The sequence below is a fragment of the Herpailurus yagouaroundi genome, unplaced genomic scaffold (assembly GCF_014898765.1).
Source record: "Herpailurus yagouaroundi ecotype Mexico unplaced genomic scaffold, PumYag 203, whole genome shotgun sequence".
Lineage (NCBI taxonomy): Eukaryota > Metazoa > Chordata > Mammalia > Carnivora > Felidae > Herpailurus > Herpailurus yagouaroundi.
Window position 1 is genome coordinate 12,202,625 of NW_024412434.1, and position 24,439 is coordinate 12,227,063.

At 39.3% G+C, this 24,439-nt stretch overlaps 1 protein-coding gene across 1 annotated transcript in view; it reads right to left on the reverse strand.

Annotated features, from left to right (window-relative positions):
• The window catches only part of LOC121014560 (uncharacterized), a 48,048-nt gene extending 24,463 nt beyond the window's left edge, over positions 1 to 23,585 (reverse strand). Inside the window, 2 exon segments of the mRNA XM_040450944.1 lie at positions 22,896 to 23,023; positions 23,026 to 23,585. Of these exon segments, the coding sequence (XP_040306878.1) occupies positions 22,896 to 23,023; positions 23,026 to 23,329 (432 nt within the window). The 5' untranslated portion in view covers positions 23,330 to 23,585.
• Between the last annotated feature and the right edge of the window lie 854 nt (positions 23,586 to 24,439).

The window sequence follows — 24,439 nt, forward strand, 5'->3', positions numbered from 1 at the left end:
TTTAACTCTATCTTCTTTTTTGTGGTCTTTCAAATAGATTTTTTTTTTCTGCTGGCATAAATAGTCACCCAGCACCTTAATGCCAGTAATATTTTGCTGCCCTAGACAGTTGATGACCAGCCTATATAATAAGATTGGTCCTGACATTATGAAATTGACATAACTAAATGTCACTACAGACAGGAAATGTGGGATCAGATTTTAGTAAAGTCATCCCTGAAGCTCTCCAAGAAAGAATTCAGCCCTCAGAAAAGGTCCCAGAATAACATCTTGAGGCTGAAGTCCTATGCCAACATCCATGGTGTTCTAAGAGCAAAGATCTTTGTACAAGTATTTGGTCAAGTGGTCAGTTTTTTGAGATCCACAGAGACTTCACAAAAGACTGTGGGGTTGGCCTAAAATATCTTACACTTTCAGGACAGTGACTGATGAAATAAAAACATGCCTCTGAAAGTCTCCAAGAAACTTGGAGGCAAATTAATTCTGACTCATGTGACATTTGTTGGCTCAGACATCTGTGAATTTCTATTATGTTAGACACCTAACATACACAGAGTGGATATAATTAGGATAGTTTTGCACAGGTAAGCCAGGTGAAGAAATTTTCCATCAACTTTTTTTGTAAACAATATGTAGGTGGGTTTTTTGAAAATTAGACTATCAACCTATGCTTTCAACATTCATTGTGGTTCTTCATATATTTTACTTTATTTCTTCCATCTTATTTTGTCCAGTTTTTTCCTGAAGTCACCTTTTTCTTTCTAGTCTTCTGACTTGATTTTCTCTTTACATTTAATTTTTTTTCTCCCCTGTGACAATTTGGGAGATAGATATTTATTTCTAGTCTTCAAGTGGTTGTCCTTGAAATTTTAACATGCTAACATTTAAATTTTTTTTTAATTTTTTTTTAACATTTATTTATTTTTGAGACAAAGAGAGACAGAGCATGAACAGGGGAGGGGCAGAGAGAGAGGGAGACACAGAATCTGAAACAGGCTCCGGGCTCCGAGCTGTCAGCACAGAGCCCGACACGGGGCTCAAACTCACGGAACGCGAGATCATGACCTGGGCTGAAGTCGGACGCTCAACCGACTGAGCCACCCAGGCGCCCCAATGTGTATTTATTTTTGACAGAGAGAGACAGAGACAAAGACAGACAGACACAGACCCAGACACAGAGGGATAGCAGGGGAGGGGCAGAGAAAGAGGGAGACACAGAATCCCAAGCAGGCTCCAGGCTCTGAGCTGCCAGCTCAGAATCTGACGCGGGTCTCAAAACCATGAACTGTGAGATCATGACCTGAGCCGAAGCCAGACGCTTAACCTACTGAGCCACCCAGGTGCCCCAACATGCTTACATCTTAAAACTCAAACAGCAATCAATATCTTCACCTGCCTACTGAATAATAAAACAGTTTAGGATGCTTTAGTCCAGGGTCCAATCTCAAAGCTTACATACCATTGTCTTCTGACTTTTTAATTCTGTTGTGTTTTATGTGCTTTATTTTTATAACTATGCTTCTTTATTGTTCATATCTGGTTTGGCTATGAATGGCCTCACAGAATGGATTTGGGAGTATTGTCTTTTCTTCCCCTGGTATCTGGGAGAGTTAACAAAAGATTAGAATGATATGTTCTTTAAAAGTTTGGTAGAGCTCATCTAAAAAAAACTTTCTGGTTCTGAGAAGGTTTTTAGCTCTTTCTGTAATTTCTTTAAATTTTTTTTTTAACGTTTATTTATTTTGGGGACAGAGAGAGACAGAGCATGAACGGGGGAGGGGCAGAGAGAGAGGGAGACACAGAATCGGAAACAGGCTCCAGGCTCTGAGCCATCAGCCCAGAGCCCGACGCGGGGCTCGAACTCACGGACCGTGAGATCGTGACCTGGTTGAAGTCGGACGCTTAACCGACTGCGCCACCCAGGCGCCCCTCTGTAATTTCTTTAGTACTCACTGATAGTAAGTTATATTTTTCTAGGAACTTGTCCATTTCATCTGTTTTCAAAATTTATTGGAAAAATGGGGGCAGCTGGGTGGCTCAGTCGGTTAAGCATCTAACTTTTGATTTTGGCTGAGGTCATGATCTCACGGTTCATGAATTCAAGCCCCGAATTGGGCTCTGCGCTGAGAGTGCAGAGCCTGCTTGGCATTCTGTCTCCTCCCTTTGCCCCACCCCCGCTCTCGCTCACTGTTTCTCCCCCTCTCTCTCTCAAAATACATAAACTTCAAAACAAAATTATTGTGAAAATGTTATTGTCACATTTTCTCTATCTTTGCTGTATGTCTGGTTGTGTCCCTTTTGCATTCAGAATATTATTTCTTTGGGTCTTCTCTCCTTTTCTTTAATAAGATTTCTCTGTTTTTCTTTTTCAGACAACCAGCATTTGGTTTTTGTGATGCTCTCTAGTATATCTTTGTTTTCTTTTTCACCGATTCCTGCTCTTATCTTTACTGCTATCATCCGTTACTGCATTTTCTAACTTTTGAAATTGGAAATTGTGTTAGTTTTCAACTCTTTCCTCTTCTAATATACTTTTTTTGGCTATAGATGTCCTTTGAAGCAGCATCTCTTTGGTTGCATTGTCCACATTTCAGTATATGGTGTTTCCATATCATTTAGTTTTTAGTATTTTTTAATTTCCATTTTGACCCGTCTTTGATCCATGAGTTATTGAGTTATTTAAAATTTCCAAACACACTGACATTTGTTAATTCTTTTGTTGTTGTTTTTAACTGTTTACTTAGTTAAGTGCGGTCAGAGAATGTGGTCTATATGATAACTGTTTCTCAAAATTCATGGAGATTTGTTTTATGCCCTAGTATGTGACCAACTTCTAAATGTCCATGTTGTTAGAGAATATCCATACTCTTTAACTGAATTTCATATCGTCCATTGAATCAATCTTCCTAATTGTGGTGTTCAAGTTTTATTGTTTTGCTGTTATTCTTGATCTATAAATAATGAGAGAGGTATGTTGAAATTTCCCACCCTGCAGTTGTAAATGTCAATTTATTCTTTTTTTTTTTTTTTCAACGTTTATTTATTTTTGGGACAGAGAGACAGAGCATGAACAGGGGAGGGGCAGAGAGAGAGGAAGACACAGAATCGGAAACAGGCTCCAGGCTCTGAGCCATCAGCCCAGAGCCTGACGCGGGGCTCGAACTCACGGACCGCGAGATCGTGACCTGGCTGAAGTCGGATGCTTAACCGACTGCGCCACCCAGGCGCCCCGATGTCAATTTATTCTTATAGTTCTGTTAATTTTTCCTTCACAGTTTTAGTCTTGTGTTAGTATCGTATTAGGTGTACGTAGAGGGCTGTTGTAACTTCCTGGTGGATATATTTACTCATCTCTAAATAATACACAGACGTTTATTTTATTTCCAACCGCTACCAACCCATCCCACAGCTTAAATTCAATTTTTGTCCAGTCTTTTAGCTCTATGTGTTTATTGTGAACCCTTTAAATTAAGCATTCCTGTTTTGTGTTCTTAATACTAAGTAGATTTAGTGATGTATTTATGATTTTATTCGTGTGCTATCTTTCCTATAGCTCAGATGCTCTTCTAGAGATTTCTTCCTTGCATTTGAAAAACACCCTTGGCAAATTCCATAAGTGAAAATTTGTTAGGGGTAATCCCTCCCAGTTTTATTATACAGAAAAAATTTCCCTCTTGTTTGTGAAAGATAATTTTTTAAGAAACACAATTCTTGTCTTACAGTTGTTTTCCATCAGTACTTTGAAATTTTAATATTCTACTGTCTGTAGTCCCTATCGCTGCTCTTGAGGACTCAGACTTCTCCATCTGATTATTATTCCTTCTTGGGTAAATTGCCTTTTTCCCCTCTGGCAATTCTTAACTGCTTCTCTTTATTTTCTGTGTTCGGCAGCTTCACTAAGATGAATCTAGGTGTGAATTTCTTTCTATTTATCTAGTAGAGATGTGCTGGTCTTCTGAGTTAGAGATGTGTTTTGCAACAATCCTGGGAAATTATCAGACATTTTGACCTCCCTTTCATATTTTCTGCCATTTTAATAATATATATTCTTCATAGTTCTCTCTTCAGCTGTGTGTATTTGGTGATTTAGCCATTCCATTAAGTGCCTCATTTAAATCATTGCTTTTCTCATTTCTAGAATTATAGTCTGGTTCTTTTCCTCATCTGACTGATCATTATATAACCTCTCTTTCCTTACTCCTTTTAAAAAGGTACTCTTTTCTTTCTTTAAATGCATTAAACCTAGCTGTTTTATTGCCTCTGATAGTTCTTCGTGAGTGCAATTTTGTGTGTGTTATTTCTGCTTACTCATTCACATTGGCTTGGTTTTGCATGTGTGTGCATGTGCACATCCATGCTTGCATGTGTGTGTGTGTGTGTGTGTGTGTGTGTGTGTGTGTTTAAGGGCTCATAGTTCTAGGAAGTCTCCTTTTGGGGAGTGAAAGTCCTAGGTGGAGGGTACGTTCCTTGGAGGAAGAATTTGACTTTATTTCTGAGGTCCTCTAACGTAATGTCTCATCAGGATCCCCTTTATATTGGGATTTTATATATCACACAAATAGTGTACGTTCAAAACTGAAATCCTTGTCTTGACTGGGGACCTTGAAATCGTGAGAGAGATTCTTTTTCATCCCCACTCAGAATTGAGGCTGAGACCATTTTCCTAGCTGTCTGAGCCTTCTAGACTTGTTTTCTTTTTGTTTTTCTAAGGTAGTAACCGTTCCTAAAATTCCCTTTGGGAAAGTGCTAAGCACAAGACCTTCTAGATGTTCTCAGGGATTGTAACAATTTCAGCAATTCCTGTTCTCCTAGGACTGGCTTTCTTGCTTTGTCCCTGACCATGGTGATTTTCTTGACTTTCCATTGATGTGATGTTTTAAATTTTTTTTTTTTACGTTTATTTATTTTTGAGACAGAGAGAGACAGAGCATGAACGGGGGAGGGGCAGAGAGAGAGGGAGACACAGAATCGGAAGCAGGCTCCAGGCTCCAAGCCATCAGCCCAGAGCCCGACGCGGGGCTGGAACTCACGGACCGCGAGATTGTGACCTGAGCTGAAGTCGGACGCTCAACCGACTGAGCCACCCAGGCGCCCCTATGTGATGTTTTCAAAAATAAAAAAATCTCATGGTATTTTAAAGGTATTTGTTGTTGCAAGATTTTAACATACCTAGACTACCCTATTACTGTAATAACAATAACTTGGGGTCATTACATGAGGTTCAGAGAATCTTACAAGGTCCTCGTAGACTACTGCTCCTAACTCTCATTCTTAGTATCTGGGAACTTCAGGAAAAGCTCCCAAGTCTTCAAGAAAATGTATTTTAAGCATCCTTTTCCCTTAGATTCTAGAGGTTATGGAAAATTCCTTTCTGTTCCCATGGTCTTATTCTCAGTAACCCGTAGTGTAGCTCTGACCTTGCCTTCCTTTGCCCACTTTGGCTCTAATGGGGTATCTTTCCTCTCATTCTCCCATCACTTCTTTATTTGTCTTCTTTTCCAGTTCCCATAAGCCCAACCAAAGTTCTTTTCACCAAAAAAGTGGTTTCCACGGTGAAGACAGATCCCAGCCACAGCTCGTAGGTGACTCCAGGTATGTCACCAATAAGAAGAGGCTAGGTTTGATCTCTTGCCTGAGAAGTCTTCACCTCATGAAATTCCAAATAAATATTGAGATTTTCTTGTTTGTTTGTTTTGGGTTTGCTCTGTTTTAAGATCATAGAACAAACTGGATTCCGAGACACCTCTTATAAAAGCCAACTGTCACAGAGGGGGCAAAGGACCTTGAAAAGCCTACACGGGTCTTAGAAAGAATGAATCTGGATGTGGCAACTTAAAATGATATTATTTCTGCTTTGAGTCAGCATACTACCCATAAGCCCTTAAAAGCATGTTTATTGCTTAGCTGGGTAATGCTCTTAAAACGTTCCAATGTACGGCACCACACTATACCCAAAGGAATAGGATTAGCTGTGGCTAAACATGCTCAGAATTCTTCATCATTTGCAGAAGGAATTTTCCTCGAGTTACAGTGCTGTGAATAGAGCCAACCTGTTCTCACTGGCTTCCTCATTTTAAGTGAGATAATGTGTTTCTGAGCAATAAAATAAAACAAGGAACCTGTATAAGGCATGAATACTTAGAAAAACAGGAGAAGGGTAAGACCAGAGTGCCTGAAAGTAGAGAAGAAAAATCTAAATTATTCAATCAGTGTTATATCTTTCATTTCCTGGATTTGGACAGCTTCACTGGAACGTCACTGGCACATTCTGTGCCCTAGATCAGAATTTGTTAAACTGTAGCCAAAAAGGTATAGTCACTGAAATATCCACCTGATAAATTATTCTCACTTACAAGTATAGTAGTCATATATCTTAGATTTTTCTGAGACAATTCCAGTATAAATTTATTTTATTCTTTTCTACAAAGGCAGTGCATTCAATGTTTATCCAAGTGTGGTTTCATATCATTCAATTTAGAGATTAGAAAACATCCATTGCCGGACCACGTGTTCTGATTTTAAATTTATAAAATAAGGTCACCGGGAATCCTCAAAAAATGTTGTAGTGGTATTCTGCTGTTTCTAATATTTAAGAATTTAAGTTAATTTATCTTAGATTCACAAAATCATTGGAATGTAAAAGCACTTGTAAGGTAAGGTAATTTATCCTTCTTTTGCAAGTAAGCAGTCACACCTCAACCATCCGAGGCTAATGAGAATGTATCCTGTTTCTAAAGATGGTCAGACACCCTCCCTCTCTTAATGCATAGGCTGTTTCTGGATGAGAGAAAAAGTAAAATTCTAGACTTGTTCATCCCTGTAGTGAAGGCTGTTTGCCCCGTATCTAACGGGTGATAGGGTCTAAATTTTGGTCTTGTCCTAAAATATTTCCAAAGTCAGCAAAAACGACTATATATCACACTAGCAAATCTGTCACAACAGATAAAGACCATGCTCACATCCCTCTGCTGTAATTTCTTTCACTTCTCACTGGTCCCTTCACTGCTATATAGCCCATGGGCCCTCTTGAATCTCCGTACCCAGTAAACAATGCTCCCTGACAAATGGTGAACACTTCCTCTGTCTCCCTCCTTAACTGAAATCTGTTGCTGTTCTAATGTTCACTGCTTCCCAGCAGCCCTAGCCACTGGAGACCTCGCATCTTCCAACAGTGTTGCTCCAGGATCAGGAGATAGGATTTTTGAGTTGACGTGATTTGTCTGCCTTCGCATAAACTTGTCTTCCTTTATGGCTCCTTCCTGTATGCCACCTTACAATGCCACCTCCTTCTCCCTCCTCTGCATGTTCATTTCTGAGATTTTGATAACTTCTCTCACTTATTATTGACTTCTGGCTCACATCATTACTCCCTATCCCAAGTCCTGATATATTGGTCATTGTTAGTATAGATACCTCTCAACATCTCAATTCCAATGACCTTCACTAATCTCCAGCCATATATCACCATGGCCACACCATGGATCTTGTGGTCATCTATAAACATGCCTCTGAAGTCTTCAACTCCAATTTTCTACTCTTTGATCTAACTTACTCTTCTAGGGGCACCTGGGTGGCTCAGTTGGTTAACTTTCCACTTTGGCTCAGGCATGATCTCACAGTTCATGAGCTTGAGCCCTGTTTTGGGCCCTGTGCTGACAGCTCAGAGCCTGGACCCTGCTTCAGATTCTGTGTCTCCCTTGCTCTCTGACCCTCCCCTGCTTGTGCGATCTGTGTGTGTGTGTGTGTGTGTGTGTGTGTGTGTCAAAAATAAACATTAAAAAAAATTTTAACTTACTCTTCTAGGTCTTCAGGACCTCAAATTATTATCTGAAGCACTCCTTCATCAGCTTACTCAATTTCCTTGCACCCCAGGCCTTTTGCAGCAATTGCTTGCGGTTATGACCCTCGATTCCCATTACAATACTTTCTCCAGTTTCATACCCAGATGAATAAACCCTTCTGGAACCGCAGACTGGAGCCATTGAAAGCCAATCTTCAACTTCAGCTGTGCCTTCAGTCCCACCACCAGGAAATCCCATCATTTATCATTAGTCGGTCCCCAAATGATATTTCAGACCAACCCTACCCTCCTCTTCACAACGTCCAAGGACTCATCTTTCATTCCCTCAATTTCAGTAGACAAACTGGTCTCTTGCTACTTGGCAGAAAAGTGAATCTGATGTGACTTTCCTTAAATTTTTCTTCCCTTCCCATTGGCTTTATAAACTGTAGCTTCTCTCACACACATCCTTGCCTCATTTTCTCTCATCCCAAGCAGTGAGCTGTTACAGTCTATAGCCAGCCTCTCTACCTGTGCCCTTGAGTTTATTTTTCTATGCCGATGTCAGGGCTCTAAGCCATCAGCCATTCAGTTCTTCTTTGTTACCTACAGGACAAAGGCCACACTTCCTAGAATGGCTTAGGCCCCCCTCATCTCTTTTCACCGTCATCCATTCCTTTATGCACCAGAACTGCTCTGACCAACGTGGTGTCCACGAGCCACAGGTAGTTATGTAAGTGTAAATGAATTAAAATTAATTTAATTAGAAGTCAGTTAGTTATACCCGTCATTTTTCAAGTGCCCACTGGCCACTTGGGGCAAGTGCTGACTGTACTGGACATTACAGACTTTAAACATTTCCATCTTGGAAGAAAGTTCTCTTGGATGCCACTGCTCACTTTTATGGAGAATTCTGCACTTTTTTTGAAAGGACCAAGTTTCTCATATCTCTGGACCTTTGTATACAAAAAAAAAAAAAAACAACAAAAAAAACAACAACAACAACAACCACCATTTCTATGTCACAGCACTCACTCTGGCATCCTACACATATAGGTATGTAGACATCTACCTCCAGAAGCAACTTTTGCTGCTGTTGGAAACAAGCCCAGAAATTTTTAAGACAAGTCTTTCTGTGGAGATTATTGTACCTTTAAGGCACCCTTGTGTTTTCTCTCTTCTCTAGGAAGATGTACTAATGGGGAGATGAGCCCTTCAAGAAGGGCTTTTAGATCCCATTGTGCCAGTCTTTCCAAATCTCCACATAATCACAAATTAAACTGTCACTGTAGATAAAGTGATCATCTTACCTTCAAGCTTATTAGAGCTTCTCCTTAGAAAATCGTTTTCAATGTTTTTAAAAGAGAACCCACAATAAACTACCTAATTATCTTTGTTGAGACTTTGTTTTTTGCACAACCAAACGATTAAATTGTCATGCCGCCGAAAGAACACTTGGACATCCGACCGCAACACTATTTTAGGAAAATCTCAAGGGAAGCCGCAGTGAGAAGGAGGAAACAAGTGAATTTTTTTTTTTCAATTCTACTTATCCCCCTAAGTCAGGTCTTTGCTGTTGGACTTGATTATTTCATTTAAAGTGGATTCCTAAATTCGTCAATATATAAAGTCCAGGAGCAGCAACATTTAAACATAAGTATGAAGCCAATTCCAAAATCAAATGTCAAGTTTGTGGTAATCACTTATCACTTTGAACATGCTTCATAAATACCAAACTGGAGTGAGAAGTGGGAAACTGGCCGTGCCATTAGCCGGCTGTGCCATTATCTGGCTGTGACACTGGGCAATTAGCTTTAGCTCTTGGGCCTTAGTATCATGTATGAAGTAAGAGAATCAGAGAGGATTCCCTCTACGTTTCCTTTCTACTCTAAAAACAATGGTATTGCTGGGTTGTAGGTGAGGGTAGGACATTCTTTAATATAATTAATAATTTCTCAAACTTTTGTAAGGAACAAGTGTAAATCCAGCTTCTAGCTCTTCTCCTTACATGATGGGCAAGAAATTCTGGAGTCTCCATCACCTAAGACTAGACTAATAAATAGGGGTACAATGCATCTACAAGAGCAGTTTGTGGAGGTGGGAAGTAGAAGGGAGTAGGAGGAAGAGATTTCAAGAGAAGAGAATTCACAGGCTACCGTGACCTGATTAATACCAGCGGGCACTGTGTCTGTCTTCAAATAAGATGAACTGGGGGGGCACCTGGGTGGCTCAGTTGGCTAAGCGTCTGAACTCGTCTCAGGTCCTGATCTTGTGGTCCCTGAGTTTGAGCCCTATGTCCGGCTCTGTGCTGACAGCTCAGAGCCTGGAGCCTGCTTTGGGTTCTGGGTCTCACTCTCTCTCTCTCTGCCCCTCGAAAATAAATAAACATTTAAAAAATTTAAAAAAGTAAGATTCATTGGCCTTTAGCAGCACACAGCACTTCTCTCGTTCACCTTGGTTTACTGTTTGTATAGAACCACGTTTCTACCATGAAGTACTCTGTTAAAAACATTACAGAGAGACACCTGGGTGTCTCAGTCAGTTAAGCATCCAACTCTCGATTTCAACTCACGTCATAATCTCACGGTTCATGAGTTTGAGCCCCACATCAAGCTCTAAACTGACAGTGTGGAGACTGCTTGGGATTCTTTCTCTCTCTCTCTCTCTCTCTCTCAGCCCCTCCCCTGCTCTCTCTCTCTCTCTCCCTCCCTCTCTCTCTCTCTCTTTCTCAAAATAAGTTAACTTAAAAAATATCACAGATATATAAATGTTATTTGTAAATATAATTTCAAAAGCATTTAGTGGTTTCCATTGTCTTTGCAAAGACTGTAAGCCCCACACGCAGAAGCTTGTAGAGCTTCACAGGTTTCATCTTGAATGTTTGAGGCGACAAGGTTAGACATGAAATGCTGCTTTGGTTTACTATTTTTCTGCATTACGGTGATAAATGAATGGGGAAAAGGACACACACCAAGGTGGAAGAAAGAGTGTATTTTTCTTCTGCAACATAAAACTTTTAATTATTTTAAATGTGCGACTTAGTCAGCTTGGAACCAGTCCACCTCAAAGTAAAATAAAAAGCAATGAAAATTGATGACAGAATGGTTCAGTGACTAAAAATCTTAAAGTTATTACAAATAGAGTATAAAAACCTCTCTAATCCACACAGTTGCAGTTTCTGGGGTCAGTGGGAAGGGTATGTGTCTGTGTTGGGGGGGGGTTGGTTAAAATATAATTATGCAGCTTACTTTTATTTTCTTTAGAGACAAAAATAAAGGCTGTTTTTAATGTACCTTACAGATACATAAATTCCTTAGAAAGCATTTTATGTCATACATTTATCTAAGGAACAATTGTACACAAACTGCATTTACCAACACTACGTGTTCCAGTCCCCTCCCCTCCAAACAAAAACAGAGAAGCCTGCTTCGCTCTGAAATGATTCTGAATTAGCATCCAAGAGCAAGTCTAGCTTTCCAAACTAATTGGTGAGTCCATAAGTTTAGATGGCCTCTCTATTTTGCAAACTTTTGTCAAGAGTCCAAGATCCAAGGACCAGTTGGTGAAATTTCTACCTCTATCATCACCATAAGTGCTTGGATATTAAAAAAAAAAAAAAAAAAAAAAAAAAAGCACAACATATAAACTACTAGATATTCATTCATCCTGCATTGATTAAAGAAATTATGATACAGACCCAACGTGAAATACTGCACCACTCACTGTTGAAATGAATAAGATGAAAAAGAGGATCTGTCAAGGATAAATAAATAATTATTAAATTTGTTAAAATGCATCCTAATACTCCTTTTAGTACAAAGACTAGGAAAATGTTATGGTATAGTGTCTATACGTGTGTGTGTGTGTGTGTGTGTGTGTGTGTGTGTGTGTGAAATACAAAGCTGATACCAATGGTTATCACTGGGAGAGGGGAATGAGAATAAAAGAGACTATCTCACTTCCTATATATTTTTGTATGATATCATTGTTAAATGACCATGTCTTGGGGTGCCTGGGTGGCTCGGTCAGTTGAGCATCCAACTCTTGCTTTCCTCTCAGATCAAGATCTCACGGCTCATGAGTTCAAGCCTGACATTTGGTTCTGCACTGACAGTACTGAGCCTGCTTGGGATTCTCTCTCTCCCTCTTTCTCTGCCCTTCCCCCACTTGTACTCTGTCTGTCTCTCTCTCTCTCTCTCAAAATAAATAAATAAACTTAAAAAAAATAAAAAGTAAATGACCATGTATTACTTTTATAATCAGAATAAATACTAAAAATATTTAAAAATAAATAAATATTAAAAATAGTAAAGAAAATTTTTGAGGCAAATATGGCAGCCTGAGGCTTTCCATCTCATTCCTTCCCTCTCTTTCTAGTCGATGGGGAAGAGGCAGCTATCTAGAAGGGTAAATGCTAGGGCTCTGATGTAAACCAGAGCACGATGCCAGCATCTATGCAAGGCCTGGGACTTCTCAAGGAGATTGGCCTGCAAAAGCAGAGAGGGACCTGATGGTTTTGTCTCGCCATCACCAGCCCACCTCTGCCTCTTGCCCTGTAGTCTGTCACGTGAGTAAGGGGTGCTTCCCTTTTCTCCCACAAGTTCATTAACATGGGATTGGACAAACCCAAGGCGAGGCAAAGTCAAGTCCTGAACTCTAATCTCCAGTTGGAACTCCGGGGGAAGTTTCAAATGAAAGGTTAATTTAAGACATTTTAATTTATCAAACTAAATATGATGAGGGTGTGCCGTGTAGTCACAAGATACGGATGTAAAGCAGAAAGAGCTATAGCAGTTATTACTCATTATGGGGAGGGCTTCTGTCCAAGGTGAACTTGGAATGCCAAGGATAGTAGGTGAACAGAAGTGAAGGTCCTTGCCTGCATCTTTTTTGGTCCCTCAGACAACAATAACAAAATCAAAAGCAGACCATTTATACCTTTCTCATCCTACTGCCTAGATCTGAAAGGAGGGACTGGGGCAGCCAGGGAGTTCAGAAAGGAAGCTTTAGGAGCTGGGGAAGTACTATTTACTCACCATAGAGAGGTTTTTAAATATTCTTACATCTGGTGTAGCCATATCTCTGTGTACCAACTGACTGACTTTGATCTGTGAGGGGGCCCTCACCCCGTGGAGCTCATGAAATTTTTCTCATGACTTACTTGGGTCTATCTAGCCTCATATATATAACCCAGAAAATAATCTAATTCTGGATATGGATTTGCCTTCTCTGTCCAAGCACTTTTGTCACAAATCATCATCCATGATCTTATTGGATGTCATTTTTGTTGCCATAGTATTTCACATGACATTCCTTCTGACCAAGGAATTCATTTTATTTATTTTTTAAATGAGACAATGGACTTATTTTTACAAGATTTGTGGATCTTAACTCTGTGTCCCAATACCCTATACAATGGTGAGATGGTCCATTGAAAACTCATTTATGCATCAGTTGAAAGATACGTCTCTGTGATACTGGGGACAGTCTTATGGTATTGATTCCCCTGTCAACAAAATATGAGGGTCTGGGAATCAAGAGGACAAATGAAGTGTGAGCGGTTCCTCTTGCTGTTATCATACTCACTTACACAATATTTACTTCTCTTTGCCATGATTTTGAACCTGCCAGCTTAAATTCCTTATTTCTCAGTAGATGGCTGCTTCCACCTATGACACAACAATGATTTCACTGAACTAAAAGATGAGTTAGCCAGCTGGCCACCTTTGGGGTCTCTTGCTACTGAGCAAAGAACAAACACAAAGAAAGGATTTGCTGTTCTGGCTTGCGTGATGGGCCTTGATTATCAAGCAGCAATGGAGTTACTTGTACATATCAAGGGCAGGAAGGAGTATTTATAACCCAGAGAATCCCCTTGGGTGTCTCCTAATACTTCATATCCAAGGCTAAAGATTAATGGAAGCCCACGGCAACACAATACAGACAAAATGAAGAAAAGCTCAGGCATTTATGGAAGGAAGGTGTGGGTCACCTCACTAGATATAAAACACTTAACTGGTGGTGACTGAGAGCAAATTGACCCATAAAATTGGTAGTGGACGAAGAAGTTGTAAATACCAACAATGTTTTTCTGACCTGTTGCAGGACAGATTATCATAGCTGTACATATTTTTCTTGCTTGCTTTATTATGTATATATTTGTGTGTATTAACCAATCTTCTCTTTTTTTTTTTTTTTTTTTTTTTTTTGAGAGAGAGAGAGCATGAGTGAGGGAAGGGCAGAGTGAGAGGGAGAGAGAATCTTAAGCGGACCTCACGTCCAGTTCAGAGCTTGACACGGGCTTGATCTCACAGCCACGAGGTCATAACCTGAGCAGAAATCAAGAGTTGGATGCTTAACCGACTGAGCCACTCAGGCGCCCCTCCTTTTCACTTCTATATCAATGAGGTGATGGTTAGCTGTCATTTAGTTTTGAAGTTATTGGATACCAAGATGGGCCTGTGACTGAACTGGAAAAGGACTGAATGTCTTCAGGGGTGGATAGAGCATTTAATGGGATATTTGCCTTTTCTTTGGTAAGAGAGCGTTTTATTTATATGGAGCATAGTTGCATAATGATAGGTGGGAGTAAGTTGTTGCTATTGTGGCTGTCTGGAAGACTCCATATGCATAAAAACTTGCTTATGGATATAGAGTAGGTAACGATTTAGACTGTGATAGACTGGTTTGACTGTCTCAACTCCTAGTTCATCCTGCCTTCTTATTTGGCGATATTAGAAAGCTAACTACATTCCTCTGATTCTCTTGCTGCTAGGATTCTGGATGTAAATTTGGTTCTGGCACTTAGATGGATGTTCATGAGCTTTTTTAAAGGCAGAAGGAGTTACACGATCTTTCTGCACCAGTGTGGACAGACGAAGGAAGCTCCAAAGAGTGAGGGGGTTTGCAGTGCACAAGCTTCATCATGCATGTCTAGTCACTGTGGATGGTGGTGATGACAGAAGTGACAGCAGCAGTCACCCAAGGCTGGGATCGCATTGGCACTGGTCAAAATGGAAGTCAATGTTCCAGTGGAATATCCTGACGGCCACACCCCCAGCACTCATAATTATTTTATCAACAACTTATTTCTGCATTAAATCCTTTTATGTTTGGAAAACCTAAAGTGTTTGCTATTTCCTGAATTAAAGCAATTGATACATAACTCTAGAGATACACCTGTACATGTTCAAAATGAGGCATGTAGGGGCGCCTGGGTGGCTCAGTCGGTTAAGTGTCCGACTTCGGCTCAGGTCATGATCTTGTGGTTCATGAGTTTGAGCCCTGCGTCGGGCTCTGGGCTGACAGCTCGGAGCCTGGAGCCTGCTTCGGATTCTGTGTCTCCCTCTCTCTCTGACCCTCCCCCCATTCATGCTATGTCTCTCTCTGTCTCAAAAATAAATAAACGTTAAAAAAAATTTTTTTTTAATTTAAAAAAAACAAAATGAGGCATGTAAATGGATGCTGACTTCAACATTGTTTGCAATAGCTCCAAAACAATTATCTACGTGTCTAATAGTAGGAAAGTGGGTGAAAAAATTGTGGTACATTTACATTATGGGATGAAGCAGGTAAAAACAACAAAGTAAATCTGTACATACTAACATGAAAAAAGCTCCAAGCTGTGTCAATCAGTTTTTTTAAAAAAGGAAGCTATGTAATAATCTGTGCCATATTAAACAATTTACTCTAAATATTGCACATTCAATACATGGTTTGGGTGTATATGGCATGCATCACCATATACTTGACAGGATATAAACCCAAATTCATAACAGGAATAAGTTCTTTGGAAGGAACTGGCATTTGCCAATGGTTATAAAAGGAGAATTTAGGGGCGCCTGGGTGGCGCAGTCGGTTAAGCGTCCGACTTCACCCAGGTCACGATCTCACGGTCCGTGAGTTCGAGCCCCGCGTCAGGCTCTGGGCTGATGGCTCAGAGCCTGGAGCCTGTTTCCGATTCTGTGTCTCCCTCTCTCTCTGCCCCTCCCCCGTTCATGCTCTGTCTCTCTCTGTCCCAAAAATAAATAAACGTTGAAAAAAAAATTAAAAAAAAAAAAAAAGGAGAATTTAGTTTTATGCAATGATTTTTTATAATTAGAATACATTCCCTTATTGATGATTGGAAAGAAATAAAATTTTTGAAGAATAATAATTAATTATGGTTGTGAAAGACAAAGCAATTATAAACACTTTTAATGGAAAAATGCATAATATTTTAAAATAATCTATAGCTGCTTAAACAAAATTAAAGAGACTACTAGAGAAGGAGCAACATATAACATGCTAACTTATCAGCTTTTGGAAGGAGGAGGGAAAGACAGAGTGACCAAACTACATACACATCATTTTGTTCTTGGGAATGACAGGAATTTAATATCAAATATATTTTTAACATAAAGATAACCACTAATAGAAAAAAAATAGACATATAAGTTTCACATCACCAGAGAAAAGGACACACGTAGTAAAGAGACGATTTTACAGGAAAATGTAAAACACCAAAATTGACTCAAAAGCATAGCAAATTTAGATAGCATAATAACTAAGAAAAAAGGTTTTAAAAAGGTAGAAAATAATAGTAATAAAGAAAACAGAAGAGAAAAGAAGAGAAGGAAAGGCAAGGCAAGGCAAGGCAAGGCAAGGCAAGGCAAGGCAAGGCAAGGCAAGACAATAGACCTACATGTTTTATAGACAAGGTCTCTCTATTCCTTGAAGGTTGGTTTGATCATATTCTATGTTATCTGTGAAATTGTAGAATATGTTCCTAAGTTAATTTTATGATGTTTACCTTGCTCTAAAGTTAAAAGGTGAACAAGAACATAACAGACACGAACAAATGAGCACTAATATTGTTTATAAATATAGTTGCAAAATCTCATATAGAACATTATCACATTAAATCCCACATTATATTAATTCCAAAGTTGAATTTTTTCCTAAGAATTTATCAGTAAGTCAGCTTTAGGAAATCTTCTCAGGCAACTCATTACTCAAACGGGTTAAGTGAGAACAATCATATGAATATCACCACAAAAACACTTGGTAGAATTCAGTATTCAATCCGTAGAGGGAAAAACCTTAGCAAATTAGGGATAAGAAGATGTTCCCTTAGTGCAATAAGGAGTATCTATCATAAACAAGCAGTATCGCTTCTCGGCCTTTTGGCTAAGATCATAAACAAGCAGTAAACCACAGTTCAGAGGAAAACATTAGTAGCACTCCCACTAAAGCCAAGATGAGGACAAAGATACCTGCCTTTAAGACCATATGCTGCCTTATTCTGGAATTACTAGCAATAAGATAGGTAAGGTAAAAATTCATACAATAAAGAGACAAAACCAAAATTGTTTGCAGTATATGATTTATTACTAAGAAATTACGAAAGAATCAATTGAAAATAAAAATAAAAGGTCAAAACTCAGCTGAGTGCCCAAGATAAAAAATAAACACATAAATCTCAACAGATTTCTTATATGTCAGCATAAAAAAAGGTGAAGGATGGAAGAAAGATCCCATTCACAAATCCACAATAGCAAAAACCATTATTAAATGCCTAAGAATGAAATAATCAAAGCCTATACAGAAGAAGCAATAATTTCCTCAATAATGTAAAAAAAAAAAATGAATTAATGGAGATACATTAGATGTTCTATATGGGAAGATTCAATCTTGAAAACATTCAATTCTCTTTCAATTTAGCCTATAAATTTATTTTCAGAACACAATTGTTTTCTATTTGAAAAATTATTTTTGAAGTAATCACATAGGTACAAAATGTTGAAGTACTATATAAAAACCTGCTTTTTTCCAAATTACTTGAAGTAAATTGCTTTTCCTGTTTCCCTATCACCTAAAACTCTAGTGTGTTTCCTACAAACAAGGGTGTTCTACATAATGGCAATACAACCATTCAAATAAGAAAATTATTACTGATATATTACTGCCATCTAATTATTAAACCCCATAATCAATTTTCATCAATTATCTCAATAATCTTTTACCACAAAAATATCCAGTGCAGAACCATGCTTGGCATTTAGTTATCTCTCTTTAGTCTCCTTCAGTCTTAACAACTCCTTAGTATTGCCTTGACTTTCATGACCTTGATTATTTAGAAGACTATAGGCCAGTTTTGTAGAATGTACCTCAACTTGGCCTTGCCTGAAGTTTCTTTGTGATTGAATTCAAGTTAGGCATCCTTAGCAGGAATGCCGTAGACATGAGCCATGGCCTTCTGATTCCCCCCACTAGGCTGTCCCCACCTTTGTGGTTGTACCACAGGTCCTACTCACGCTTTGACACCTAATGCCAAGTGACAGTTCTACATGGTTTCCATCTTTACCCTACTTGGGCCCTGACAGCCCACTCCAGACTCTGCGACACCCCTCCCCCATATGAACAGCTTCTGTATCTCACTCTGGCTCTGCCATCCCTTAGCAGGACTCTATAAATGCAATGCAATCTCATGGGTAATTTCAAACAAAATCTATTTAGAACTTTCAAAAATGATACTACAATTGTACTTGACTTGGAGAACAATTTGAAATGAGCCAAGATATATTTGGGGGCAAAAGACCAAAAAGGCTTACTTTGTCATATATTATAAAACCACAGAAATTCAAACAATCAGATTCTGACTCAGGAGTAGACAAATTGATGGAAGAAAAATAAGGATTAAAGAAACAGATTGAAGAATATTGTAGTATTTATCGCCCATATAGTTATAGTAAGTTAGATAACCATGGTGATTTGGAGAAGAGCATTAATGAGCATTCTGTATTATGATTTACACAAAAATAGAAGTGTAAAAAAATAAAAAATCATAAAGTCATATCAATTCATAATATTATAATTCTGTGCTGGGGAATTACTTTGCTGGGTATGTCAAAGGAAAAAAAAGATCAAAAACTTAGCCTATTTATAAATTAAAATGTCCTATATCATAACAAAACAAAGGTAGCTCCAATCCACTTCACATCACATGGAAATGAGGGCTTTGAATAGATTATCTTGAATATCTCTTCAAGCTCTGAAATGATGACTCTCCATATTTTATGCATATGGTTATACATAAATTGTGCCATGTCTATGTTGCATCTTTCATATAATAGAAACTCCTTGAAGGCAAGATTTATATTTTACTTTTGTGTGCCTTCTCCACAGTTTCCCAAGCTGTGGTCATTGCTGTGAGCTGAATTGTGTCCCCAACAAAGGATTATGGTGAAGTCCCAACCCTGTGCACCTGTGACTGTGAACTTATTTGGAAATGGGGTCTTTGCAGATGCAGTCAAGCCAAGATGAGGTCATATTGAATTAGGGTGGGCCCTAAATCCAATGAGTGGAGTCCCTAAAAGAGAGAGAGAGATTTGCAGACACACTCCCAGGGAAGAAGTTGATCTAAAGACAGAGACAGAAATGGGAGTGATGAAGCTACCGAGTAATGACTGCCAGGAGCCACCAGAAAGCTAGGAAAAAGCAAGGAAGACGCCTTTCCCAAAGCCTTCCGAGACAGCACAGCCCTGGTGACATTTTTTCGGTTCAGACTTCTAGCCTCTAGAACCATGGAATGATCACTTCTGTTGTTTAAGCCCCACAGTTGGTGACACTTTGTTAAGGCAGCCCGGGGAAATTAATACGGTCATTTAAATGGGCGATTTTGTTTTTATAAGTAATCATACAGAGCACTGTAAATTAGAGCACTTATATTCACCCATTGGTGTTGGAGTGATGGAACACTCAATTGTGTTCCCTCTGCTGCACAAATTCAAAAAAGATTGGCTCTCTTTCTTTTAATTAGAAATAAGATTCATCAGTCTTGCAGCCTCACTATTTTTCGATGGTTTCTTCATCTGTCAGAAAGCAGCTTCCTCAGCACCTACAAGATTTGGTCAATCTCCAACTCAGTCAAAGTCCAGCCCAGACTCATCCCAGAGGACTTCTGTTTTCCCCGGGCTCAATCACCTCCCTGAAACATGACCCTGAAGAAACCTTTTCACTTTGCCCGGTGGTAAATTCTACCTGTGTGATATATTGTAATGGCCAACGTTTGCTGTATTAACACACACCCGTGGAAGCCATAAGCTACTTTAGAGAAAACTGCCATATTTTTAGATGAAATCAGTAAAAACAGGAAAGAATTAGTATTTTATTGTGTTCGGGAGATTATATATTTATACGCTTTTTACAAGGCTGACATTCTGTCATTAGGTCTATCTTTTCTCTAATTCTCTGGGTGCTATTATTTTCGATGCACTCCTATCGTATTATGCCTTCTTATTCCCTATTTTACTTGCCAGTAATGCTTCTAAGAATATATCATATTTTACTACAATTTTTCACAAAAGAGAGAATATTACTTTGCTCCACAATAGATTAACTCCCAGACAAATGGATTATCTGTTAATTTTATGTCATCCTTAACTGAACTAAAACTCTCACAATTGAATTTTACTAATTATATATTACTGTAAAGTAGCTACTTATAAAGGCATTTTAAATAAGAAATCTATTATAATTACTTAACCCTGCAAAGGAGGACAAGAGTAGTATCAGGCAAATGCTGTAAAATGGCAGTCCATGATCTGAATGGAAGATGCCAATGTGCTTTGTTAGGCATGCAGAGTGGTTTTAAAGCCCCATATGAAATAGTTTCAACATTTAAAGATTAGGAGACCTTACCAAAATAAATTCTTATTTCTGTCTTTTGGGAAAGAAAATCAGAAAAGAATATCTAGCTGTTCTGGACAGTCTTGGCAATAAACAGTGTTGGGGAAAACCAGACAATCAAAAGAATGAAACTGTGCCCCTCTCTTACCCCATACACACAAATCGACTCAAAATGGAATCAAGACTTGAATGTAAGACCTGAAACTATAAAACCTATAAAAGAAAACATAAGTGGTAAGCTGTTGGACATTGGTCTTAGCATCATTTTTTGGATTAGACACGAAAACAAAAGTAACTAAAAGTAAAATAAACAGGCGGGACTACTTCAAACTAAAAACCTTCTGTAACCTCTGGAATGAGAGGACATGTTTGCAAACCACGTATCTGATAAAAGGTTAGTAAAAAAAAACAGTTTAAAGAAAACAAAAACAAACAACCCAATGAAGAAATGGCAAAGCACCCAAATAGACATTCTTTCAAAGAAGACATACAAAATATCAACAGACACATGAAAAGGTGCTTGACATCACTAATCAGGGAAATGCAAATCAAAGCCACAATGAGATATCATCACCTCATAGCAGTTAGAATGTCTATTATCAAGAAGACAAGAGATAATAAATGCTGGCAAGAGGTGGAGAAAGGGAACCTTCCTACGTGGTTCGTAGGAATGTAAACTGGTACAGCCATAATGGTAAACAGTGTGGACATTCCTGAAAATACTAAAAAAAGAACCACTAGGGGTGCCTGGGTGGCGCAGTCGGTTAAGCGTCCGACTTCAGCCAGGTCACCATCTCGCGGTCCGTGAGTTCGAGCCCCGCGTCGGGCTCTGGGCTGATGGCTCAGAGCCTGGAGCCTGTTTCCGATTCTGTGTCTCCCTCTCTCTCTGCCCCTCCCCCGTTCATGCTCTGTCTCTCTCTGTCCCAAAAATAAATAAACGTTGAAAAAAAAAATTAAAAAAAAAAAAAGAACCACTATATGATCCAGCACTTCCACTCCTGAATATATATCCAAAGGAAATAAAATCATTATCTTGGGAAGCTATCTGCACTCTGACGTTCACTGCAACATTATTCACATAGCCCAAGTATGGAAACGACCCAAGTGTCCATTGACCTATGAATGGTTAAAGAAAATGTGATACTGAGGGGCGCCTGGGTGGCTCAGTTGGTTAAGTGTCTGACTCTTGATTTCGGCTCAGATCATGATCTCATGGTTCGTGAGTTCGAGCCCTGCATCTGGCTCTGTGCTGATGACGTGGAGCCTTCTTGGGATTCTATCCCCCCACCCCCTATCCCTCCCTTGCTTGTTCTCTATCTCTCTCAAAATAAATAAAAAAAAAAAAACTAAAAAAAAGAAAGAAAGAAAGAAAAAATGTGATACTGAAATATATATGGAATATTACTCAGTTTTTAAAAAGAAAGAAATCCTGTCATTTGTGACAACATGGATAAAACTGGAGGGCAATTATACTAACTGAAATAAACCAGATATGGCATCACTTACGTGTGGAATCTAAAAAAGAAAAAAAAATGTCAAACTCATATAAACCAAGTAGGAAAGTGGTTGACAGGGCCTGGGGAGTGAGAGAAATAGGGAGAGGACGGTAAACGGGAGCCCCCAAAATACCTCCTCTGAATCTTTTTGTGGAGATTTCTATTCATGTCTGTTGGACATACACTTGGGAGTAGGATTACTGGGAATCTTAAAGTAAGCATCTATTTAGTTTTAGTATATAATTCTGTCTTCCAAAGTGTTTGTACCAATTTAAACTCCCACCAGCAACGTATGAGAGTTCCAGTTGGTCCGTGTTGGTGCCAAACTGGGTGTTGTCAATCTTTTTAATTTTAGCCATTCCAGTGGGTGTGTGGTGGTATTTTGTTGTGGTTTTAATTTTAATTTTCTCATGACTAATGATATTGAGTATCATCTCCCATGCTTACTGTCAGTTAGATATGCTCTTTTAGAAACTGCCTGTGAAAGTCTTTTGCCCATTTTTTTTAACAATAGCCTTATTGAGATATAAGTCACATACTATAAATTTCATGGTATTAAAGTACAAATGCATCAGGCATTAGTGTATTACAGGGTTGTACCATTATCAGCATCATCTAACTTCAGGACATTTTTATCACCCTAAAAAGAAACCATATTCCCATTAGTAGTCACTCTGCATCTGCCCCACCTCCGCCCCCAACCCCTGGCAACCAGTAGTCTACTTTCAGTCTATATCCCTACTCTAGACATTTCATAATAATAATTAAAAAGATCATTCATTGTGTAACATTTTGTCACTTTTTTGTGTGCGTGTGTGTGTGTGTGTGTGTTTATTGAACATGTCTTCAAAGCTCAACCATGTTGTAGCAAGCATCTGTATTTCATGCCTTTTTAATGTTGAGCAATATTCCCTTATACGGTTATGTATTTTTTTCAATGAAAGGGGAACTTTGCTGAAGCCCAAGGGCCTTGGGCCTCCTGCAGGCAATGGAAGAGTGAGTAGAGGGACCTTATTTGATCTTCTCGGAGCACAGGTATGGGTGGTGTGGTCGCACTTTTTCTGGCAGTTGACAGCACAGGATGCAGGCGACCATGACGCTTGGGGCAGATCATCCTGTCGCAGTTGTGTTTCTGGGTCACCCGGCGGAGGGAAGGTTGCATGATGCTACACCACAGGCGAAGTACCAAGTGGACTTTTTCTGGGTATTGTCGCCTGAGCGTGCAGCCATCCTCCGGCCATCTGCCCACAAAAATCAGATGCTGCTGATCAGGGGAGATGCGCTCCTTGCCTTGGAGTTTGGCTTCGACATTCTCAGCAGTATCTCTGGGCTCGACCTTGAGGATGATGGTCTTGCCTGTCGGGGTCTTCACAAAGATCTGCATCTCTTCATCTGCTCAGCTGCCTTGTTGAAGAGAAAGAGCGTGCCACGTTCGTCTTTGTCTGTTCATTACTTGAGGGACAGTTGTATTGTTTCCTGTCTGAGGCTGTTGTTAATAACGCTACTATAGACATTTGTATACAAGTTTTTAAAGAAACGTATGTTTTCAATTCTCTCAGATGTATACCTGGAAGGAACATCGCTGGGTCATATGGTAACTCTATGTTCACCATTTTGAGGAACTGCCAAACTTCCAAAGCTACCGCACTATTTTTAAATACCACAAGCAATGAATGGAGTTTCCATTTTTCCCACATGCTCGTTAGTACTTGTTATTGCCTGTCTTTTTTTTTTTTTTCATGTTTTATTTATTTTTGAGAGAGAGAGCGCATGAGTGGGAGAGAGCCAGAGAGAAGGGGGAACATAGGATCCGAAGTGGGCTCTGTACCGACAGCAGCCAGCCAGATGCAGGGCTCGAACTCACAAACCGTGAGATCATGACCTGAGCCAAAGTCAGCTGCTCAACCAGCTGAGCCACCCAGGCGCCCCTTGCCTGTCTTTTTCAAAAAAGGTTTGCCATCCTCGCGAGTGTGAACTGGTATCTCATTGTGATTTTCATTTTTCTTGCCTCAATGACTAATGATTTAAGCATCTTCTCATGTGCTTACAGATCATTTGTATACCTTCTTGAGAGAAATGCCTATTCAAATTCTTTAATGTTTAACTGGGGCCATTTTTCTTTTCATTGTTGAGTTACAAAAGATGTCTGTGTATTCTCAATACATTAACCTCGACAGATAAATGATTGGCAAGTCTTTTTCTCCTGTTCTGTGGGTTGTCTTCACTTTTTGATAGTGTCCTTTGACACACGCAAGTTCTTCATTTTTGTGTAGCTCAGTTTATTTAGTCTTCCTTTTGTCATCTGTGCTGTTGGTATCATACCTAAGAAACCACTGCATGATTTAAGATTGTAAGACTCCTGGTGGCTCAGTCAGTTAAGCGTCCAACTTCAGCTCATGTCATGATCTCACGGTTTGTGGGTTCAAGCCCTGCGTTGGGCTCTGTGCTGACAGCTCAGAGCCTGGAGCCTACTTCAGATTCTGTGTCTCCTTCT